Source organism: Acipenser ruthenus, chromosome 47 (assembly GCF_902713425.1).
Source record: "Acipenser ruthenus chromosome 47, fAciRut3.2 maternal haplotype, whole genome shotgun sequence".
Classification (NCBI taxonomy): domain Eukaryota; kingdom Metazoa; phylum Chordata; class Actinopteri; order Acipenseriformes; family Acipenseridae; genus Acipenser; species Acipenser ruthenus.
This window is the reverse complement of record NC_081235.1, coordinates 3,639,531-3,663,346: the sequence shown is the minus strand read 5'-3', so window position 1 is coordinate 3,663,346 and position 23,816 is coordinate 3,639,531. Positions and strand designations below refer to the sequence as shown.

The window sequence follows — 23,816 nt, the reverse complement described above, 5'->3', positions numbered from 1 at the left end:
TGAAACAAAAAACATGATTTTAATTGGTAAAGTCATGACAAGAGGACACTTTTCAGACACAGCCTTAGAAAGAACAAAAATAGAAGAAAACAGCAATGCTCATATCGGGTGATTGATTCACACGCTTCAACAAAAGACTCCCTGCTTTCTCTTCAGGAATCTTTCAATAATAAGAGAGCAACAATACCATTGAAATACATACCATCACATTGACTCCCCCACCCCTGAACACAGACAGGACCTCTCTGGAATAAATATAGAGCTGGAATTATCTTCACTTGACTTTTAGGGGACAAACTTCCCATAGCTTAAAACTCACTCTCCCAAGGTGTGCCAATTTAAAAGGTTTTTTATAATATCGCTTACCTGTTTAGTACAATACGTTTTGAGTCAGAGTTGAATAACGTTTGTTGTGTTTAACACTACAGAGGTACAGGATCTCGTTTGGTAATCTTGCAGTCGTTCAAATCCAAGCCGATGCAGAGCTTGATTGAAGGAAAGTCTCTGAATTAATCATTTCAATTTGTGATTAAACACACTTTCTTTTCCCTAACTTTCTTGCTATATCAATAGAATACTCCATTAACGAGGATAGCCGTAAAACTCGACACCTCTGGGGGCTTGTCCGGGTTATCCAGCTATCCTTATTTGTGGAATAACTGCAGGACTCCATGGAAATCGATGGTGTAAACTGTGCGTTCTGTATGGGTCTCCATTGTAGTTTCTGTTTCAACCAATAGTTGCACTGACATTGCTTCTGAAAAGACTCCTCAATGCTGATTGTCGGGAAACAATGACGCATATTAGCGTTGCGCTGTGTGCTGAAGCCTATTTGACACTTTTTATTTGGAATGACGATGGAGAAAATGATGATCAAAGCTACAATAGAGAATCAGACACAACAAAATAGGATATTAAACTGGAGATCCCTTTAATAGTGACTCAGACTCCCAACCCTGCTCATGCACAGACCTCTTACCATTGTATTGTGTGTTGTATTAAGTGACTCAAATATGAGGGTCAAAAACCCAGGCAGGGGGGGAAACACCAGCGGGATCAATGAGCAACCTGTATGCGTCTGAAATATCAGGTATCTTTAGAATGACTTTGTATATCCTTTTCTGTTTCAGTCACCACACCCTGGTGACTTTTTGTAAAAGCACCCTTGAGTCGCGAAAGGCTTCTGGAACTTACATCTTCTTTCTAAATACAGCTGCTACTCAGAGTGTAAACAGTAACTTGTCCCCCCTGCAACACAACCTAGTGAATTCAAAAAATACACCAGTAAGAGTTACATCCAGTGTGTTGCAGGGGGACAGGTTAATAGTTACACTCTGGTGTACCATCTGAGTTTTTAAAAGTCACAAGGATGTGGTGACTGGCACAGAAAAATATATCCAGAGTGTTTCTAAACAAGAAGAATACATTTATCTGGTATTTCTGCCCCCTACCAAGTTGCTCTTTAACACAGAGCACTCTAGGGCATCTGTATTGAATTCATATGAGAGACGAAAACAGAAAGACAAGGGAAGAGAGGAGGATGGATACTCCCCTCCAACCCTTAAAGGCTTACAGAAAGAAGCTGTAGTGTTTACAACAAACACACCACTTTGTGGAATTGCAGTCGTTTCTTTTTTCAGCATAGTCACGATTGTTTTTGGTGCTGTTCGTATGACAGGTAAGTTTTGACTTGCACTGTTGAAGCGCTATCTGGTTTTCATGTTATGCGTTAGCCACAGCTAATGGTCTCCTAGTCAAAGCCCCTGATCTCAAAGGTAAGGCACCAATAAAAAACACTTCAAATGATATAAAAGGAGACATGTAACCATGTTATTTTTTTCACGTCAAGTGTTACCACATTTAGTTACCGGTCTGGAAAATAAACCATTCCAGTTACAAATTACTGAAAAATGTAATCAGATTACAGTAATGGATTATATGCAGTGCGTTATGCCCCAACACTGTTTGTACCCACATCCTCGTTGCCCACTCCTGTGACTGCGCTATACCACATGCAAGCCAGTATTGTCTTTGTTGTAAACAGTATTATAAATCATATAGCCACTTTCAGAAAGGATTTCAGAACATTCCAGTACATTTTATTTTGCCTTGTATCTTGTGCACAGTAGACCACAAACTGACAAAACCTTAAAAGACAGCTTTAACTATCTTTTTTTTTATTTAAACATGATTTATAATAACTTAATATGTACAGTTGATCCTATCTATTATTTTCTGAGTGTCTTATCGACAGGAAATAGAGTTAACTGTCTGTTCTCGACACTCCATAAAAGGGAGGGTCGACTGTACATATTAACTGATAAAAGGTATTCTGTAAGCCCTTCAAACCTGATAACACTGTTTCATGGTAGTAGTACTTCAGGTGCAAAAAACAAAGGGGGGGGGGCAGTCTCTCAAAAGAAACAGAATGTATTTGTTTGTTTGTTTGTTTGTTTGTTTGTTTGTTTGTTTTCCTCAAAAGTCCAGTCCGGTAAGGGCAGGTTCACATGACCGCGCAGCATTTGCAAGGCTGTTTCTCCTTGGTATTGACCTCTCCAGCTCCGGGTTCGGCCTCACCCTTCTCCCCTCCTTCCTGATTCTTCGGAGGTTCTGCGGTGCTCCCGTTGGGTGGAGCTTGCTGCTGCTCTTCCTGCCCCTCCTTCCCCTCCTTCCCCTCCCCTGCACCCCCTTTCCCATTCCCATCTTCAATCACCACCAACTCCGCCTTCACCGTGCCTTCAAGCCCCAGCACTTTGTTGGTCTCTGCCTCGTCTTCCACATTCTGGTAGCCCATGAAAACCATAGTGACCGGGTGCTCCAGGCTGGCATCAGAGCTGGGATTGCCGGTGGCTTGGGGGCTGGCTGTAGGCTTGGCTTCAATGCCAGTGATTTCCTTCTTGGGGGTCTGTGTGGTGGACTTGGGGGTACCCTCGCCATCCTTGCTCGCCGAGGTGTCGCTCATTGTGACCTCGTCCGCTTTGTGGATCAGCTCCTCCACCTCAGTGGAGCTCAGGAGATGAACTCCGTTCTCTATGGCACCGTCCCCTGCCCGCACTGCGTGAACCACTAGGGGGAGACAAAGTGAAATAACATTCAGTTTTAATGTGTAATGCTGCAAATGGGTGCATGCACTTATCTAGTGCTCTTATACGATTTGGACACAGATTTTAATGCAGGGCTATTTTAAATAAGTTGAAGAGAAAAGTATCAGGTAATTAGGGTGCTCTCTCTCTCTCTCTCTCTCTCTCTCTCTCTCTCTCGCTCTCTCTCGCTCTCTCTCTCTCTCTCTCTCTCTCTCTCTCTCTCTCTCTCTCTCTCTCGCTTGCAGAGCTGTGAGGGGAAGCCCCCGTGGGCCCTCCATGTAGCTATTGCCATTGCCTCTCACTACATTAACAAGCACTTATATTTAAAGAAATAGAAGACCTTGTCCCACTGGAACCTATTAATACCAACCACACTGTTAAGAGTGTCATCCTCTGTGATAATACAATTCCTTCCCTTACTGATAACATTAATGCCAACGAGAAGATGTGACAGAGAAAAAGAACATGTTAATTACATACCACGTTCTGTTAGCATCCTTCATACAAGACCCACTCAATCTGTAGCACTGTGGAGCATCCAAACCATGCTAACTGTAGGGTATATATAGAATATCATAACTATTTGATACAAAGAAATTCCAGGTGGCTGAATCAAATCAATATTAGGATCTACTATATATTCTATGGATATAAAATAATGTCTCTAAATTGTACCCAGCTGACTACGCACATAGGATACATGCAATCCAGCTCCAGCCATGGAAACAGTGTCTTCAGATTTGCTGTTATTGTATTGATGTACCTGGTAAACCATTTCAAATCCATTTCTAATTTGATTCTGAATCGTGTTTTCAACACAGCAATCGTATTACCAGACTCCTGATCCGAATATGGAAGACACAGACGTATGGAACTATGGGCCTCATTTGTAGCTGTAACGTGCACATCAAGCAGCGAGTCGAACGCGTACCATACATCTAGATTTACTGTCCCATTAACTAACAGAGAACACATTCATTTACATACACAGTATTTGGTTCATATACATACCATATTGTGAGTGATAATTTAATGTGCACGACAATGCCAGAGACTTACCCGTGACCACCGTGCTGTAAAAAGCCCCAGCAGTCCAGGTGTATCTTTTGGTGAGTAGCTTATTGTGAAGGTGGAGGTGCCTTACATTGACCGAAAATGAGCGCTCAACAGACGCAGCCCTCCTCAGGGGACAGGCAGAGGAGACGCAAACTAAAACTGCACGCTGAGGAGTTAGAGATTCCAGTAGAGGAGGATGTTTTCAATTATAATCCCTTGTTTGGGACAGTGCTTTATTTAACCACTCTATTATTTGTACCAATGTAATAAACTATAAAATAAATTTATAACATTCATTCAAGTTTATTCAAGCTATATATTTTCACGGCTCTATATGAAAAGTTTAATGCAAGTAATGCCTCCATGATGCCAGATAGATTTCAGCCCAGAAAAACAGGTTGAAATAGTGCACCTATCAGTGGTGAAAGCCTGGTCTCCAAACTAACTAACTGTCTCTCACACTAGATTATCGCCCTTAAGTAAATACAGTGTGACTAAAGCTCATCTCGTTATTCAGAGTGGGGTGCCTCATTTAAATACATCATCATTATTATTTGTTTATTTAGCAGACGCCTTTATCCAAGGCGAGTTACAGAGACTAGTGTGTGTGAACTATGCATCAGCTGCAGAGTCACTTAAAATTACGTCTCACCTGAAAGACGGAGCACAAGGAGGTGAAGTGACTTGCTCAGGGTCACACAATGAGTCAGTTGCTGAGGTGGGATTTGAACCGGGGACCTCCTGGTTACAAGCCCTTTTCTTTAACCACTGGACCACACAGCCTCCACACACATCACATATTCATTCTGATTACCATAGTGTGGCACGATAAAATCAGTGTGCGCCATACCATAATATTCCCCCTATTTCACGTGATAATGAATAAAATAGCAATAGTAAATACAGAAATCATGAGCGTGCATACCAATTGCAATTATGGTGCACCATGTTGAGCACCCTTTCTTAAATGAGGCCCAATATATTCAACTATGGATTATAAATGTATAATAATCTTAAATCCAGGTATTTATGTTTTTAATGTATAATTTATATTATGGAAAGCCAATTTTGTTGTAATTAAAATGTTTTTAATATTTTACAATATATGATATATAAAAATTAGCCTCATGATAAATTAGCAGGGATATTATAAAACAGTATTAAAAGACCACATTTGTATAAGATTTTTTATAAGATTTTTTTTTATATCAGATCACATATACAGTACAATATACTGGTAACGGTTAGGGCTCTGGACTCTTGACCGGAGGGTTGTGGGTTCAATCCCAGGTGGGGGACACTGCTCCTGTACCTTGAGCAAGGTACTTTACCTAGATTGCTCTAGTAAAAACCCAACTGTATAAATGGGTAATTGTATGTAAAAATAATGTGATATCTTGTAACAATTGTAAGTCGCCCTGGATAAGGGCATCGGCTAAGGAATGAATGATAATAATAATAATAATAATAATAATAATAATAATAATGTAGCACCTCATGTGTAAAAATGTTATTAAATACATGTACATTTCAATAAAATATATTTATTTTGTACAGTGACATATTATTAAATATATTCAAAATTACAGTCTTATATATAGTCTGGTACATTATAAATAGGGCTTCTGAACACTGGAAAATACTGAGTGGCAGCAAATACCTACATTTCTATTGGAGAATTGTGACACGCTTGTGAGATTTAAAACAAGATGTTCTTGCTCATGAGATTTAAAGCTATATTACAGTACATAGTATTTACACGCTCGTGGAATTGAAACAGAATTGCAAATTGTGATGAAATGTAAAATAAAAATGCCTAAACACATGACGTTGTGGAAGACAGCAAAGGAAAGAAGGTACAACTTAAGTGTGCAAGTACTGTCGAGTTACTATATATATTGTAACAGAAAAAAAGATACTTATATAAAAAGCGAAAGCTCCGAAAAAACCCATTTACATATAACATATAAAAATAAGCACAGAAAAATGAAATGAATAAAAAACAAAAATCAGAAGCCCTAATTATAAACTAACCCATATCTCAAAATAATTAAAAAAATGTATTTTTAAAATAAACATTCTCAAAGGCATTTTATTGTAATTAAAATGTATTTAAATATCTATAGATCTGTCTATATACCATATATATATATAGTCAACAAAAACAATTTTCAATTAAATTCATGCATTTACTCTCAGCAAACCCTAGAGATGTTTATAAGAGGACCTTTTCACTGTAAATTACTACATCCAAATCAACGTACTTTGAATTAAATCTTGCTGTTTAAAAGATAGCATTGTTAATTCATGGTCTCTGTGAAATCGCTGATCACAAGCACAGAAGCAGCTGCAGGAATTTCCGTATGGATTCAAACAGCCGTGTTAAAATAAAGACAGCTTTCTGAGGGACTGGATCTTTACTGTTTTACTACTTTGGAGTTGAAGATTCCAGGGCTGAATTTGATTAGGGTCACTAGTTTTGCACTTTTTAGCTCTCCTTTCTAAATCTTCAGATAGAGTTATTAAGCGACATGCTGCAGTACAAAGTATTTTTTGTTTTTGTTAAAAAAGAAAAATTGACAAATTAACATTCCAGGCATTTTTTTTTTTTTTTTTACCAGCAAAACAGTCTTTATTTCACTATCTGATCTACACTTCATAAAAGCATGAAGCACTGAAGACGAATGAGGGAAATATAGGACTTACAGCTGTAACAACAGTGACCAAACTAGGAGCCCCTGCATTTATATCAAATACAAAACAAAACAAAAAAAACATCAACCAACTATTCAGGTTGTAAAACCGGGCAATATATTGCCATGGTAAATTCGATGGTAATCAAGCCCTGTTTTTACCGGCTACTCCTAGTATTTTACTAAGGTATTACAAACCATGGCTGACTATCTGTGCTTTGCCATGCAACGTGTCCTTCAGAATGCTTTCTTCATGCGTTACTCCACAATGCAACACACAGAGGTTATTCTGACATGTTGGCATGCCTGGGGTACGCTGTGCCCGTCTATATAACTGCGCTGTGCCCGTCTATATAACTGCGCTGTGCCCGTCTATATAACTGCGCTGTGCCCGTCTATATAACTGCGCTGTGCCCGTCTATATAACTGCGCTGTGCCCGTCTATATAACTGCACACATTTTCACCACAAACCTGTTGACTTCTCCAATAATCACTGCTACACATTTGTTCAGTATTGCGCCAATGGCTTCAGTTCATCTGCGGCTGCTGCTCTCACCCATGAGTGAGAGGGTGTCATTTATCCCGGGAGAGAGAACCTCCTGGCTGTCTCTGGTGATGGAGTCCTCCCAGGAAGCCTGTGTGAGGCAGCATGCTGAGAAGGGAGCTGGGGTCTGTGTAGCCGGGTGACCAGCCATTCAGGCAGCCACTTCATACAAGCTCATGGTTACTATTGCTCTCTGTTGTGTCTGAAGCAGTACTTCCACACGCTCGCTTGCAAGGCCCTTTGTGACTTTCTACACACTGCTACTATTGCTCTGCGCAGAGGCCTGGCTTTGAAAACAAGGCCCAAAGCAGACCAAGACATCGAAAAAGACTTCTAGTCGAAACGTTCGTTTTTAGTGTTTCTACATTTACCACTGTTTTTTCGTAGTTATGGAGGGTTTACAGCTCTCAAACCGGTCGTTACTTTTTTACAGAAAATGTTTCAGAGGGCAGAGATGTTACTTTTTGTACAGCTTTAGTTTAATAATGATTACATTACTGTAAGTAGCACTTTGTTTATTTTTTATGTTCATTCTTACTTATTTAGTTATTATAGGTGCTCGTGAGTGGGGTAAGCTACGAATATCTGTTTGACAAAAATTAGTTCAAAAGAGATTTAATGCAATTTAAATACATCTTCCATACAGAGAGATTAATCCTGTGACACATTTGGAGGTAACGGTTTATATTAAGTGTCTCTAATTGCTGTGTATTTACATAGTAGTTACTTAGTAAATACATGTGTACTTACACATAATTACAATGTTATTATGCATAGTTACAATGTACTTAACATGTAAATCTTTTTGCACACTATATGAAAGTACACAAGGTAGGGTTAAGTTTAGATTTAGGGTTCGGGGGTTAGGGTTAGTTGTAGAGTTTTAGGATTAGGGTTGCATATATAATGTACACGCTAAGTACATTGTAACTATGCATAACAACATTGTAATTATGTGCAAGTGCACATGCATTTACTACTACTATGTAAATACACAGTAATTAGAGACACAATGTAAAGTGTTACCCATTCTGCATTACCGGAGTGCAGAAAGTGTTGGAGACTCCATTAATGTAGCAGCCGGCTTGTTTGCTATAGCAAGCTTGTGGAAATACGGCTGTGAATTCAGACACCATGAACTACAGAACAAAAATCTCCTGCCTTGATGTGATGTGAGTCAGTTACACAGATGAACGCAGTAGCTGAAACATTTACTTGACTTCATTGACTTCATTTCTTACATTTTCTGATTTGTACATTGGAATTGATTTGACTTTCCGCTTTAAGAGTTAAAGAAGAAAGGTCAACAATAACACCTAAAAGTGCACCCTACTTTTTCCTACCTGAATAACACAACAATGTCCCCTTTATATTTTGGCTGTAAATGTTTTATGCAAATGCAGACTGACTTTCCCTTTAAGAGGTAAAACTTTTTTTTTTTTTACGATATACCACCTCAGGTGTTAAAGGGGATATGTTGCGCAATCTCAATGCAGAAAGCTCTACATTGTTTGTTAGTCACCCTGCTTTACTCATGCATTGCATTTTGCGTCACATTTTATGAGAAGTGGCTGATTCAAAATTCAATTTGAATGCTTCCAATCAGCAGGAATTCATGTAGAACATAATAAGAAATGATACTGTCTTTAAGGTCATATATAGTTCTTTTTGGATTTTTCCACTCATCGGAAAAGTGTTTTTTTTTTTTATTATAATTTATATTAAAGTCACCTTTCAGGTCATCCTCATAGACTTTGACCCCCTGGTGCGCGAGGTTTTTGGGCAGGAGTGTGTTAGTGGACAGCACTTTCGTTTCCCCAGTCACTCTGTCCTTCTCAATGGTTATCTCCACCGAGTACATGGCTGGATATCAATGAGAAGAGACTCCTGTTATCGTCTATACTTGGCCAGATGTAATGCTTTTCCAAGTGAAATCTTTCATGTTGGGTTGGAACGATAATTGATCAACCGATCATTCAAAATGTCAACCCAACTAGGAATGTTTCTTAAACTGGTACAGTTGTATGTACAGCATACTTTCTATTTTATTTATGAATTCTGAAATTCACAGCAGCTGTCTGATTCATTTTTGGCTGTTACACCAAGCATAATAGACTTTTAAAACCTAGACTAGGTGAAACTGAGATGCAATGGGTCTTTTTTCCATTTTTCCACAAGGGGAAAGGGTAGGTGGCACAGAGCTTCTGGTATAGCAACAGAAAACTGCTAATATAACAGTAAGTTGTATAGAATACATTGCCAGTACAGAAGCAAACTTACTTTATAGAAACATGCTGCCATGGCAACAGCACACTGCTGCCACGGCAACAGCACACTGTCAGTATAGGAATGCGGGGGTGAGTTGAAAAGTTCTTCACCCCACATGTTTGATATGCATGAACAGTATACTGTACATACAAAAGTGAGTCAAGGAAATGGCTATGACGTATAACACAGCAAACATGAACAAGGGAGACAAAAGAGACAGGTGGTTATTTCAGATACATGGACAAATAGAGCATAAGACATTTAACAAGGAATACAACACATTAGACGCAACACGACAAACAATACGTTTTGTAATATAGGCATGCAGTAATGTTTGATTTGGTGTGTGGATGGGATGAGACTGTGAAAAAGATGAACTAAGGAATTTCTTTAATGAGGCCAGTATCAAAATCACCACTAGGGATGCACTTGGGGTGTGCAGCTGTAATCCCCTTCCACTTGAAACAGAGATTTTGTTTGAGGTTTTCCATTGCAAAAATCACTGTTTCGGGGGGGGGGAGTAATTTACTGTTGCACACACCTAGCGCTTATTTTTAAACAGGCTGTAGAAATTTCACCTTGCTCAGGCTTGCTCAGAGACAAGTCAAATATACTGGTGACTGTATCAAACATATATCCATGAGGGCAGAAACAGTAATACATGATGATTACGAACACACAGCCAGATTCAGAGGATATACAGTCCTCCTTTAGGATGGATTCCATAGGCTTTCCATACATTCCATACTAAACTACTGGGCTACCAGAGCAACATGCCTTCGGCAGACAAGCTGTATAATGTGAAGTTCACATACTTGAACTCTAAATAAAGCATGTCATTGTTGGTTCTGAATGGACCCATTGAGGTTCTTGAAGAGTCTTGGGTTAGTCATGTTCATTATTGTATCATACTACTCGTCATGGGTCACTTCAGACACAACAAAAAAGGTTATTTGTCTCGTTACACTATAATCAAAGATCGGAGCCACACCATATGCACACCAAAGGGCCCAGACGCTTCCATTGCAATCGAGATTCAGTATCTGCTGGCTGTCATGGCACACGACTACAAGGCGTGGCTATTGCACTGGAGAGATGGTTTCAGGACATCACAATTCAACTGAGGTAGCGGGAGTGTATACAGCTATGGCCAAACGTTCTGCATCCCCCTATAGAATGAACACATTTTGCTTCATAAAGTGGAATGAAACCTGCTGAATAATGTTACTTTAAAATATTGAATTACATACTGCTTTATAGTTTCCCATATACTTAAGGAAAAACTGACAAAAATGAAAAAAATTGACATTTGAAATCTAACATGAAATACTGCACTACTATTATGGCTACCTGTAGACTTTTGCAATATCATTTTGTAGTTTCTTTGATTATATGATATTAATTAAAAGATCTAAATTATGTTCATATAGTTATTTTCTTCTAAATTATGTCTCAATCCTAAAATTCTAGGTGATGCAAAACTTTTGGCCATAGCTGTGCCTAATCTTGTACTGGTTTTCCAACTTCCAAAGCAAAAATTATACTTTTGGTAGAACCCTTTTTAAATATATAGTACGTATAACTAAAGAGCAAATTGTTCTTTAAGTTGAGTTTCTGTAACATTTTAAAAGCACGCCCTGATGATCAGATGATCAGAGCCAAATCGGGACCCTGTTTCAAGGATGTAAACATTGAAAGACAAAAAATGACAGAGCTTAAAAAGCTGAAGAACATGTGATTACATATAACTGTATTGTTGTATCCCTTCCAGCTAGGTCATTAACGTAGCAGATAAATGGAGATGCTAAATAATCTCAAAGTTAGCTTCAAAGGTTAGCGCAGACAGTACGACGAGAGTTCATAAATTGAGTAAAAGTTTGAAAGTATGAAGCTCTACATGCATGGAACGGCCTAGTAGGATCCAAAAACACTGGGACCATTTAAAAAACAACCAGATTCTGTCGTATTAAATTAGATACCTTTAGTAAGGCCCAATGATGCGCAAGGAAAGGATGAGCTTTGATGGCCTGAGCAGCCTTACGGAACGTAACAAAAAGACGTTTTTTGACACATGTTGGCTCCTGGTTTAACCAGAGTTCAATATTTTTGCTTTGATTTCTCAAACAGAACTATAGAGCTGCAGGCACAGTGAGACTCACCTGCTCTCATCAGATCAGAGTCCCCTCCGGACTTGTCCAGACGAGGGCTGCTGTGAACTCTGACCTCTAGGAATGGGCAAGGATGAGAAAGAAGGAGGGAGAGAGTGCGCAAGAGAAAGAGAGAGACAGAAAGTGTTTGTGACCCAGTGTGGGTAAAGGAAATGGGTGATATTCTGAGGTTCTAGAAGACTTAATTGTACAGATGAGTATTTCAGAGCAATAACATTGCTGAAATATACTGCGGTCTAATTTATTATTATTTTAAGGAGGTTAGAATTTTAAAAAGGCATCATAGATAATTAATGTAGTGACAGCTTTACAAATGCCTTATGAATACAATGCACTCTCTTTAATTATGTAAAAAAAACATGAAAAGCTGAAAACAGTGAAGGGTCCTTATACAGTAAAATATAGAACTTTGTGAATTATGGAATGATGAAGTATTGAGGGAGCGCTGTACTTGACATCAAAAAGCAACACACTGCTTTTTATTCTACTTTTTAATGATTTTGTGAAATGCAAAAAGAGCAGTATGCATTTATATTTTCAAATAAGTCTTACATAAGGGAGTTTGTTGCTAAAAAGTCATTTTTTGTCGGTCATGTTTCTCTGTGGGTTGGTTTGACCCCGCGCCCCATTACAGTGGGTAGGCGGGTATAGCTTTGCCCTCTATTCATGTGGGTAGACAATGCCAGCCTGGTTGTGTGAATAATTCACGAGCAGCAGCAGCTGGTCTTGCAGTAATTCAGATCAGACGCTACTATCCTTTATTATCAAACACATACAGTTATGATAGGTATATACACTGGTGCCACCTGCTGCATAAATAACAAACTACAGCTGACTGACAACGAATGAAAAATACCTAGAGAGTGATGTTTGAACGAGCTAAATCCTGGATCAAGATACTGCAAAAAACACTGTATGGAACAGTTTCACGAAATTTGATTTCTTGAAAATATTTTTTTTTCTGTTAAAGCTGTGCTAACTTAAAATTTCTTAGCAACATTATCACTGTCTGTTGTGTTGAAGATATTTTAGTTCTATACTGTGAGTCTCATTAACAAACCTTTGAGACTGTTTTCAGGAATGTTTTATTTGGGGCTGTTTTTAGAAGTCACTGTAGGAGTCCTTATCTAATTTTCCAAAGTATTATTTAATCTAGGATAAAAAACAGTCCTTTAAAAAAATTAGGTAAATTACGTTGTAAAAATGGTAAGCTACAGACACCTAAACTATGTCCATTTACAGTCATTTTAATTTTAAAAAGTCATTATGTGGGTAAATATTGGCCAATAAATTATGTTTTTTGTCTGTAAAAATGTTTATATATATATATATATATATATATGTTTATATATATATATATATATATATATATATATATATATATATATATATATATACACATATATATATAGATGCTTTTCTGTAGAAAATGTAAACACACACACATATATATATATATATATATATATATATATATATATATATATATATATATATATATATATTTAATTAATTAAACTAATTAAACCTTCTTTAATATGTTTTATAACAGAATAACTGTACCGTTGGCCCATCTGATCTCTTTAATCAAACACAGTTTGTTTACTAAAACTCACTTTGACAAACTTACCTTTGGCTGAGCCGGAAGGAGTCTAGAAGAAAAGGAAGAAAAAGTCTAATGTTATAATTGTTATAATATTATATTTATTGGGTTTTGCTATAACAGTCTGTCTCAGTTTCATTCCCCCACAAAGGCGCACACAGCATCTCAAATCACATTATACGAATCACAAGCTTTTCATATAAGCAGACAAGAAAATATATTTAAAAAAAACAAGCTGCACACATAATCCTTATTCATTCATAACTCAACCCCCCCAATCGTAAAAACTGAACTGAAGAAACGCTTTGAGAAAACAGCGCTTCTTGATCCAATTCCCTGTCGGTCTGCCTGCCTGTAACACAGTGTTTACTGGTAAAGATTTCCTCCTCACTTTCTCAGTGTGATCTCCCATCTGCCCGCTCTCCTCGTTTGCCGCCTCAGACAGGCTCTCTTTGGTGGAAGTGGCTGACACACCGGTCTCAAGCTCCTCCAACTCCTGCTCCAGACTACCTCACAAACAGAGAAAACATTACAACCAACCTGCTCCAGACTACCTCACAAACAGAGAAAACATTACAACCATTTGTCTCAAACATGGATTTATTTGTACGTGTTCCCTTACATATATGTATTATGTATGAACATTTTTAAATCGATTAATCAGTATGGACAATAGATTGATTAATTTGTAGCGATTTAGTTTTTCCTAACATTTTTTAGCACAAACATCTGGTTTATAATGTCTTTGAACCAAATCAGGGTTATTCCAGAACTATTAACTATTTTGGTTCTTTTTGTCTGCTTGTGTGTTACCTTAACCTGAAGCATTGCTAACGTAGCAGTAAGGTGTAGAAATGTGTTGCAAACAGGGTTTTCTAGACTGTGCTTGTGTTTTTTTTAGCTCAGTCGCCAACTTTATATTTTTGAGTTATATTGCATTTATGTTTGTTTTGTTTGTACAGGCCTTATTTCTCTATTGTTACCATCCATTGAACTTTTCATGTGTTGCCCCAGCATTTCATTTTACAGTGTGGTTACCTAATACTACCCTTCCATGTCTTTTTTCTGTTTTTTATTTTTCAGTCTATTTTTTAATCCGTTCCATTTTCATACATTTACTACCTTAACTGTGTTGTTTCCTGGTAACAAAATATATATTTGTTTTGAGCATTGCAATAAACTCACCTGTAGCTCAGGTTTTTCTGTTTAGGTTGCAAATGTTTTTTCTTTATTGCATTGGACAGTCTTAACCTACATTTTAGTTACAACACATTTTAAAGATATTATGACTTATTGTATTATTATCAATAATTTGTATTGATTATTTATACACTTGAAAAAAATACTGATAACGGTCATCTGATAAAGCATATTTTGGCACATTTAAAACAGAACAGTGGGGCAATTTGTGGCAAGGATTGGATGTGTTTATTGCTGTTGATTATTGGTTGCACAATCCATTTTCTAGGATTTTAAATTCAAAAAATGTTTATTAAAATATGTTTTTATGTTTTCTATGTTGGGATGCAGTTGAGAGATAGAGGTAGAATGGAGGTCCCAGCAGAGTAATTTCCTGACACAGATCAGGCCAGTGTAAACGAGACTTCGTCTATCAATCCTGCTCCAGAGGGCACTGCCAGTGATGCCAGGACTGGGGCTCGGTTTAATGGGTCTTTGTGTCTGTGCTGCCTGTATCCCTGCCAACCCCAGGGGAAGAGGAATCCAGGAAATGTGCCATGGTCTGATGTCAGCGAAATGCAAATGAAGGCAGGGCCATCAGTCTTACTTGGGGAAGGCTGCTGTATTATGTGGAGGATTGTAGGCTTGGCTCCCGGGTGTACAGACTGTCTGCTTCATTGCTTCTGTATGCAGACAGTATGAAACCCTGAGCCATCCCACTGAGCCCCTGGCAACAACAGCAACAACAAATCTACATGTTCAAAGTGGCTTTGACTTATACCACCTACAATTAATCAAACCGAATGGCAAGAAGCTTTAAATGCCACTTGCCTTTTTATAGTCCCTGAATCGTTTTGGGTCTTTCACCAATAGTTACTGGGCTGCTTTGAGCTTGTCTGGAGAATCCTAAGTACCAGCACTGAACAGCCTTCCTCATTCCATTCAAATCATGTGCTAATGCGACCTTTCTACTCTGCCAGCCCCACCTACTCTATCTATGTATATATGTGGAGTAGGTGGGGCTGAAGGAGGTGAATGGGTCACATTGTCACATGATTTGACTGGATAGTAGGAACTCCTGAAACCACCAGTCATGGGTTAAGAAAGCCATCAGTGCTGATATGGACTTGATAATGCAGTAAATGTACAGCTATGGCCAAAAGTTTTGCATCACCTAAAATTTTAGAATTAAGACATAATATATATATATATATATATATATATATATATATATATATATATATATATATGTATATATATATATATATATATATATATATATATATATATACTGTATATAAATGTCATATTTTTCAATTTTTGTCAGTATGTGGAAAACTACAAAGCGGTATGTAATTCAATATGTTAACGTAACATTATTCAGCAGGTTTCATTCGACTTTATAAAGGAACATTCTATAGGGTGATGCAAAACTTTTGGCCATAGCTGTACATCAACGCAGATGACTTTTTAAACACAGCATATGAACGGATTTCCCCTTGAATGGTCTTACCCAGTCCTTTACTTTCACCAGCTAATCATCTTTCTAAGCCCAACACTTCTACCTGTGAACATCCTTCACCAGTTTCCCCCTGAACTGAGAATGATCTCACCGCTTCCCCCCCCATTCACCTGTCAATGGTCTTCCCCAGTCCCGCCCCTCCCTTACCTCTGAATGGTCTCCTCCAGTCCCTTGGTCTTGGCCTCGTCCTCTTGCAGTTGTTTCTTCATGGCTTCATCTTCCTCCGAGGCAGCAGAGGGCGCTCCGTCCAGCAGCCATCGCTCCCGTAGAGCCTTCGACTGAGAGCAGAGAGCACTGTTACACAGCAGCACGCAAAAAACAGATCACCACAAAAGCTGTGCTAGGCAAGGGTTCAGAAACTCACTTGAAGATCCATTTTCTTAACTCGTATTTGATACTCATCAAAATGAAAGGGGGACCAGTGATAAAAAACTAGGGAAATGGATTTTTCCATTGTCCCCATGGTTATACTATGCATTTTACCATGTGTATGCTTTATCATACCTTCCTGTGCTTTACAATGCTTACCTATGCTTTCGCTGTGCTTTATTACACTTTTCTATGCTTTTACTATGGTAGACCTTTAGAATGGTTAGCACTCTTAAGGGTCGAGACTTTTTGAAAATCTTTGTATTTATGTTGTCTTCTTGAACGCTTGGTTGTTTTTCTCCTGCGCTCCAAGGCCACAGCACAACAGAAGGGCTGTGGCTGATAACTTTCCACTCGGTCGAGCAGCAATCAAGTAGCTAATGCACGCCTGACACCATGGGGTATTTACAAAGCGGAGCTGTGGGGCAGCTGCCAGCTAGTCAAGGCCCCCTGCCAGCATCACTCCTTCTCAAGACCACACAACAGCAGCACCACCCTGTCCAGTGCACTAAACTCTCTGCGGGCATCACAGTGTAGACACAATACTTCTGTATGTCTGGAGAACACAATATCCAACTGGGATGAAACTTGCTATTAACATTATTGAGCAGACGTTATTGAGAACGCTAGAGCCTAGGTATATACTGTATGGGGGTGTCTGTCTGTCCATCTCTAGGTCTATATTTTTCCCTATATCCTTAATCCAATTGAGATGAAACTTTGCATAATCATTATTCAGCAGACGTTATTGGCAGTATCAGATTGTGGGGATATATGGAGGTCTGTATGTAACACAATGTTAAATGTATCTTGAAAACACAAGTTATTCCACATGCTGTTAATCAGTCATTTCACTATACTTTACTTGCTCTTATCTGCCCCCTATTTTACTGCATTTAATCCTGTACTTCAGAGTACTGTAATCTGCCAAGTGTTTAATCTGTAGTATTTTGTATTTAATCATATCCTGATGTAACTATCACTGACACTGTTATCTGCTGTATTATTGAATTGTATTTTGTCACACTTGTACTTGCTTGAACCAAAGTCATTGTATTTATCTTGCTCTTGATTGTATTATTACTTGTACTGTGATACTTGAAATGTATTTGCTTACGATTGTAAGTTGCCCTGGATGAGGGCGTCTGCTAAGAAATAAATAATAATAATAATAATAATAATACTTTGATATTAACTCCTCATTTGCTTACCTAATGACATCTAGGTTTTACATACCACTTATTATTAATTAATAATTAATAAACTATTCATTGTCACTCTTCTCTCTGAAACAGGCCGTTCAAACAGCTGGCTCTTGTATATGGCTCATTGAGCAACACAATAAAGAAGAAATATCCCATTGAAGGCTGGAAAAGAATTCAAGGACAAGTGGTTTTCTTTAGACATTAAACATGCAACAAAACTAACACAAGAAGACCAAAGCACTGTCATAAACCGGTCAAATATTTTATTTCTTTGTTACAGCCAGCTTTTTAGTTTTAATGAATGTTTGTTTTAGTTACTACATCCTGGTGATTTTTTTAAAAAAATCGAAAGCATTCCTGTGGCCTCAACCAAGTTCTCTCTAAGTACATCTGGCACACCAGAGTGCAGCCATTAACCCTTCCCCCCCGCAACACACTTGATATGAGAAACATGCCAGTAAGAAATGTTAAAGAGCTCTATTACTTTTTATACATCCTGGAATGGTTCTGTAAAAATCAGTAACACATATAAATAAATGGAAGTTCATGGTAATTAACAAAAACATTATTGGCTGTTGCTAAGGAACCAAACAGCTGTCTACCAATATCCAGCTTTATTTAATGAACAGAGTTAAAAAAAACAACAACAACAAAAAAACGTTTTTTCAATAATTCACAGGAATAAGGGCTGCATTCCCCAAAACTCCCCTGTGTTAACAAAAATGTGAAACTTTTCCCCTTAATTGATTTCAGCTGTACACTGGCCCTTCAGTTGTATTGAGTGAAACCAGTTGCGTTCACACTGTATTATCCCTTGTGGAGGTCCCTCTCTTCTCTGCGTTGATTTTATTACTTCAGTGTGTAGAAATCATGATGGACAGCTGTGCTTTTCTTCTAAGAAAAAGTCTATCAACATACATGGTGGATTTCCTGTTTGATAAAAACCATTCTGGTCCATTCCACCATGCTATTACAGTGGCTGCCATTGCAAGTCATGGAAGAAGTCTGATCTAAACTGTGGTGGAACTGTTTTTTTCTGTTCATTGTCATTTTCATTTAAAAGAGAGAAAAGGTTTACCATTAAGTGGCTGAGAATCCTTATAACATTTTACCACAATAAATGTGCACATTCATTTTGCAGTTTCCCATGCAATTTAGTTCTCAACGCCTTGCCATGTTTTAGAATATGCTTTAGCATACCTGCCTGTGCTTTACAATGCTTACAATACAATGCTTACCAGTGCTTTATTACACTGTGCTAAACCTGTAGGGCGGTTGCCGATTGCGAGGTCACTGTTTTGAATTCACTGTATAGTTGAAGTGCATTCTGGGAGGTGCATGGGTTTTTAAAGCAGGTGAAGGAAACACAGTATTGTGTGGTTGATGTCATGAACGGGGTTTCTCTGTGATGTGTCTTGGCAGATGAAACGTGTGCTCTGATAGACAGAAAGATTCTCACAAATAGATATAATATTCTACAATTCAATTTAATTCCAGTTAGTGTTCGACTAATAATGACTAATTAAACATGCTTTTAATATCTAAGAAGCCTTTAACTGCCAGTAATGGTGGCGACACGTCAGTTATAAAAGCTGTTGATCCAGACACACTTTGGTCTTCAGAGGCGATGAGCACCTATCTTTGTACATAGTATTTTAAAAGGGTCCATGTCTTAGTATCTATATCATAGAGAATCTAAAACTGTTCTAATGTGTGCTGTGCTCTTCCATATTAAATGCTTTTGTGTGTTTTTTCCCCATTCTGAAGTGTTAGTTACGGCACCTTGGGGTTGATGCAGCAGATCTAGGTTATAAAACCGCCTTCCAGGTCTGCAATTGCAGTTATTGCTGTTATTGAATAAACTTACATTAGAGAGTTTGACTGATAGACTCAAAGTGGCTTTCTGGCTGCAATCCAGCCTCTCTAAAAGCAGTCTTGGATAATGTGATTGGCAACAGGCAGTGTTCACTGAACATTCAGAAAGTGTGATGCTGGTAATGCAGTAAAGCTAGGTTCCCTTTGGATGAAGAGGGTACAGCGGGCTAATCCACTAGTCTTTCCTTCAGCTATGGAGAGCCTCTCACCACGTCAGTCTTGTTAGAGAGCTAGTTTAACTGTGACGTGATATGCTTTGGATTGCTGATGGTGGCCTTAAGACAGAAGGTGACTTTACACAGCTGTCAATTGGAGCAGGGAAAAAAGTGGCCTTTTGTGAGGTGGTCTTTATACTGGGGAAGCCCGGGGATGGAAATAAGATTCCTGTTTCACTCCACCTATTCCAGGTTTTACTACAAGCTTGATTAGCCACTGTGTGTAGATAACAAGCAGAGGTGTGTCTTATTAAACTCATAGTAAAACCAGGAATGTGGTAAATTGCTATGCAATGGGAGTCTTATTTCCATCCCAGTAGCCTTACATTAAGGGTTTCAGCTACTGGTGCTGGATTTGTCTTTCCAATGCTTTCTTTAATGAGTTCAGTATGTCATCTACAATAATCTTTATTATAGAAACCAAGACGCTGAATGAAGTCTGATGGCTCTCAGACATATTGAATGTCAGATTTATATTGCTCGTAACTGGCATACAATCCAGCCACTAATACCCTCAGATCTAGAGAAGTGCTGTGCAGCGAGGCTGTCATTACTGTTACTGTAACTCTGCAAACATTGCAGCCATTAGCACAGATCCCATTGCTCTCTCTCCCTCTCCCTCCTCGCTATCAAACCCGCTCGCTTTATTACTTCACTGTATGATCATTTATCCAACCATCAATGGCTTCCTCCTTAGAAGAAACGTATCCTGTTTTTAACAAAAGCTATAGGTCATTTTGTAATCAATTTTCACCCAGAATTTACCTCATTCAATGTAAAAAATATTAATTTCTGCCTCTTGGCTACTGGAAAGGAGATGAGGATCAGACTATACCAGTTCCTATTATTATTCAGCGTGTTAAAGATTCAGACCTTTTCATATTACAACACACATACCCCAAAGCAGTTAAAACGATATGATTATGAGCTTTACACATTTCATATTACAGCACACATGCGCCAAAGCAGTGAAAATAATACAGGATTCAGACCTCTTTAGACCTTTTCATATTATAGTACACATACACGAAAGCAGCGAAAATAATACAGGATTCAGACCTCTTTAGACCTTTTCATATTACAGCACACATGCTCCAAAGCAGTGAAAATAATACAGGATTCAGACCTCTTTAGACCTTTTCATATTACAGCACACATGCTCCAAAGCAGTGAAAATAATACAGGATTCAGACCTCTTTAGACATTTCACTCTTATGCAAATCCTCCATTCTATATGTTTGTAACTTTGCATTTCTGCTGTAATGTGTTTAGTGCACTATAAGGCAGTCTGTATGACACACTGTAGTCTGATACAGGTTCACTAGCTTTACACATTCAGACAGCTAGAATTACAGCAAATACAAGTCGGTGAGCTGCATTTATTATCAGGAAAACTGGGAAATGAACACACATAAAAAAAACGGTAATCTCGATAACTACAGTCTACCAACTGTTATTGTTTGAAGCTTTTGTTATTCATACAGCATCCCTCAGAGACAGCAAACCTCTCTCTGTCTCTATGAGTCCTTGGAGAGGATAGCAGAGACTTTGGAAGCCAGACAAAGAGGCAGACACACACACCCGGGGATAAATACACTCACAAACACACACACCCAGGGAAAAATACACTCACAAACACACACACCCAGGTGAAAATACACTCACAAACACTCACACCCAGGTAAAAATACACTCAGAGACACACACACCCAGGTAAAAATACACTCAGACATACACACACAGGTAAAAATACATTCACAAACACACACACCCAGGTAAAAATACACTCACAGACACACACACACAGGTAAAAATACACTCAGACACACACACACAGGGAAAAATACACTCACAAACACACACACCCAGGTAAAAATACACTCATAGACACACACACCCAGGTAAAAATACACTCAGACACACACACACAGGTAAAAATACATTCACAAACACACACACACAGGGAAAATACACTCACAAACACACACACCCAGGTAAAAATACACTCATAGACACACACACCCAGGTAAAAATACACTCAGACACACACACACAGGTAAAAATACATTCACAAACACACACACCCAGGTAAAAATACACTCACAGACACACACACACAGGTAAAAATACACTCAGACACACACACACAGGGAAAAATACACTCACAAACACACACACCCAGGTAAAAATACACTCAGACACACACACAGGGAAAAATACACTCACAGACACACACACCTCCAGGGAAAACAGAACCCAAAAGATAAAAGCAATGCCAAGTGCTGCATTTTAAACCTGGGCTGCTGATGACTTGGGCTCCAATACAGTCAATCAAAATGTCTTGTGCAAACAGAAACGCACATAAACAAGTCTCTGAAAAACTCCCGTTACAACCACCCTGTGAAGATACCTGAGGCACCATCAGCGCTGGCATTTAGATATTAGTTACATAGTAATTACATGTGTACTTACCCATAATTACAATGTTATTATGCATAGTTACAATGCACTTAATGTGTAAAGCTTTTTGCACGATATATATAAGTACACAATTGGAAAATGGTTAGGTTTAGAGTAAGGGTTGGGTTTAGGGTCAGGATTAGAGTTATATCATGCAAATAAATTACACATTAAGTGCATTGTAACTCTGCATAATAACATTGTAATTGTGTGTAAGTACACATGCATTTACTAAGTAACTACTATGTAAATACACAGTTATTAAAGACACACAGGTCGGGGGTCGTTGATGTAACGCAAACAGTCAGATAAAGGTTGCCCCACCAATCAGCCAATCACCTTCCAGGATGAGTACTCCCAGAGCACCAATCAGAGCTAGGATACACAGCTGCGTTACTGTACCAACAAATGTATCCAGACAGAGGTGAGGCCGATTTCAAAACAAATACGGGCAACTTTACGAGAAACCTTTTAGTTTTAAACAAAGCGCAGGTTTTCTTTAAGCCAAAGCAGGCTGACTGAGCAAGCTGCATTTTGTTTAAAATAAAATAAAAACAAGCACTACGTGAACCCGTGTTTTACAGGTTGTTTTACTGGGTGTTTTTGCTACAATGGTATCTTAAATCTGGCCTTTTTCCCAGTTATACAGTACAGTTTTAAAGCCTTTCAAACCATAACAATATGAGGATTGCATTACTGTGCTGCATCCTTTATGAGTCTCCAGATTAAGGCTGTAGATATCAGGTGTACACATTTATTAAAACCATTGAAAACTGATTTTCAGACTTACAAACAACCTCCATTCCCACGGCGTTCGTAACTCTGTTAAAAGTTTAAAGACAGCACGCTGTAAAGGATCTAACACCGTGGGGCCATGCAGTAAATTAGCTCTCTGCTGGATTTAATGACCAAGTCATTTTAAAACAGCCCTCCCTCCTGTCAAAGCCACAGGCATATAGGTGTAAATCAGTTAAATAAAAAAATAATTACAACACATGAAATTTGCATGTGACAGGACTGTTAGCCGCAGCACCAAGAAAAGGGTCTTACAGCTACGATTGCCGTCTGTAAATGTACATTGTAACACTGTCCACAAACCCGTAAATAACAAACATGTCCATGATTTTGGATGGAATATTTTGTATTGCTTTGTGGCTTTCCCAATCAGCTCAAATGACGTACACCTACACCTTATGTGATGGCAGTGAATTATATCAAAAGAAGAATGACAATTCACACTACTGTGCTGTTATTAGTATGCGTTCTTCAACCAAGTAGCCAAAGCACAGAGAGTTCAGGAAACATCACCCAGCTTGCAATGCTTTTCCCACAGATTGTTCTTGGGAATATGCTGAATAGCCTAAAAATTGAATTCATTAACAAGTGACTGGCTTGACGGATCTTAGACAGGATCTGACGGCTGATGAAAATTGCCACAAAATTGCGCTCTTGTCTATACCTAGCGGAGAGACACGTTCTCCTACATTTGCCAAGTTTGTTATTAATATGTTCGCTTTGCCACACAGTACTGCAGAATTACAGCACATTTTTTCTCAGATGAACCTTCTAGAAACA

The 23,816-nt window shown here is 38.4% G+C and overlaps 1 protein-coding gene across 4 annotated transcripts in view; it reads right to left on the bottom strand.

The window, feature by feature from the left end:
* LOC117966399 (paralemmin-1-like) overlaps positions 1-23,816 on the bottom strand; it is a 48,093-nt gene continuing 24,277 nt past the window's right edge. The window contains exons 4-9 of one of the 4 annotated variants that reach the window (XM_059014033.1): positions 16,265-16,395; positions 13,808-13,922; positions 13,444-13,465; positions 11,805-11,870; positions 9,109-9,240; positions 1-3,066 (exon numbers count right to left, since the gene is read on the bottom strand). In XM_059014033.1, the coding sequence (XP_058870016.1) occupies positions 2,504-3,066; positions 9,109-9,240; positions 11,805-11,870; positions 13,444-13,465; positions 13,808-13,922; positions 16,265-16,395 (1,029 nt within the window). In that variant the 3' untranslated portion in view covers positions 1-2,503. The remainder of the gene's footprint in view (positions 3,067-9,108; positions 9,241-11,804; positions 11,871-13,443; positions 13,466-13,807; positions 13,923-16,264; positions 16,396-23,816) is intronic. The other 3 variants (XM_059014034.1, XM_059014035.1, XM_059014036.1) reach the window with 3 other exon arrangements.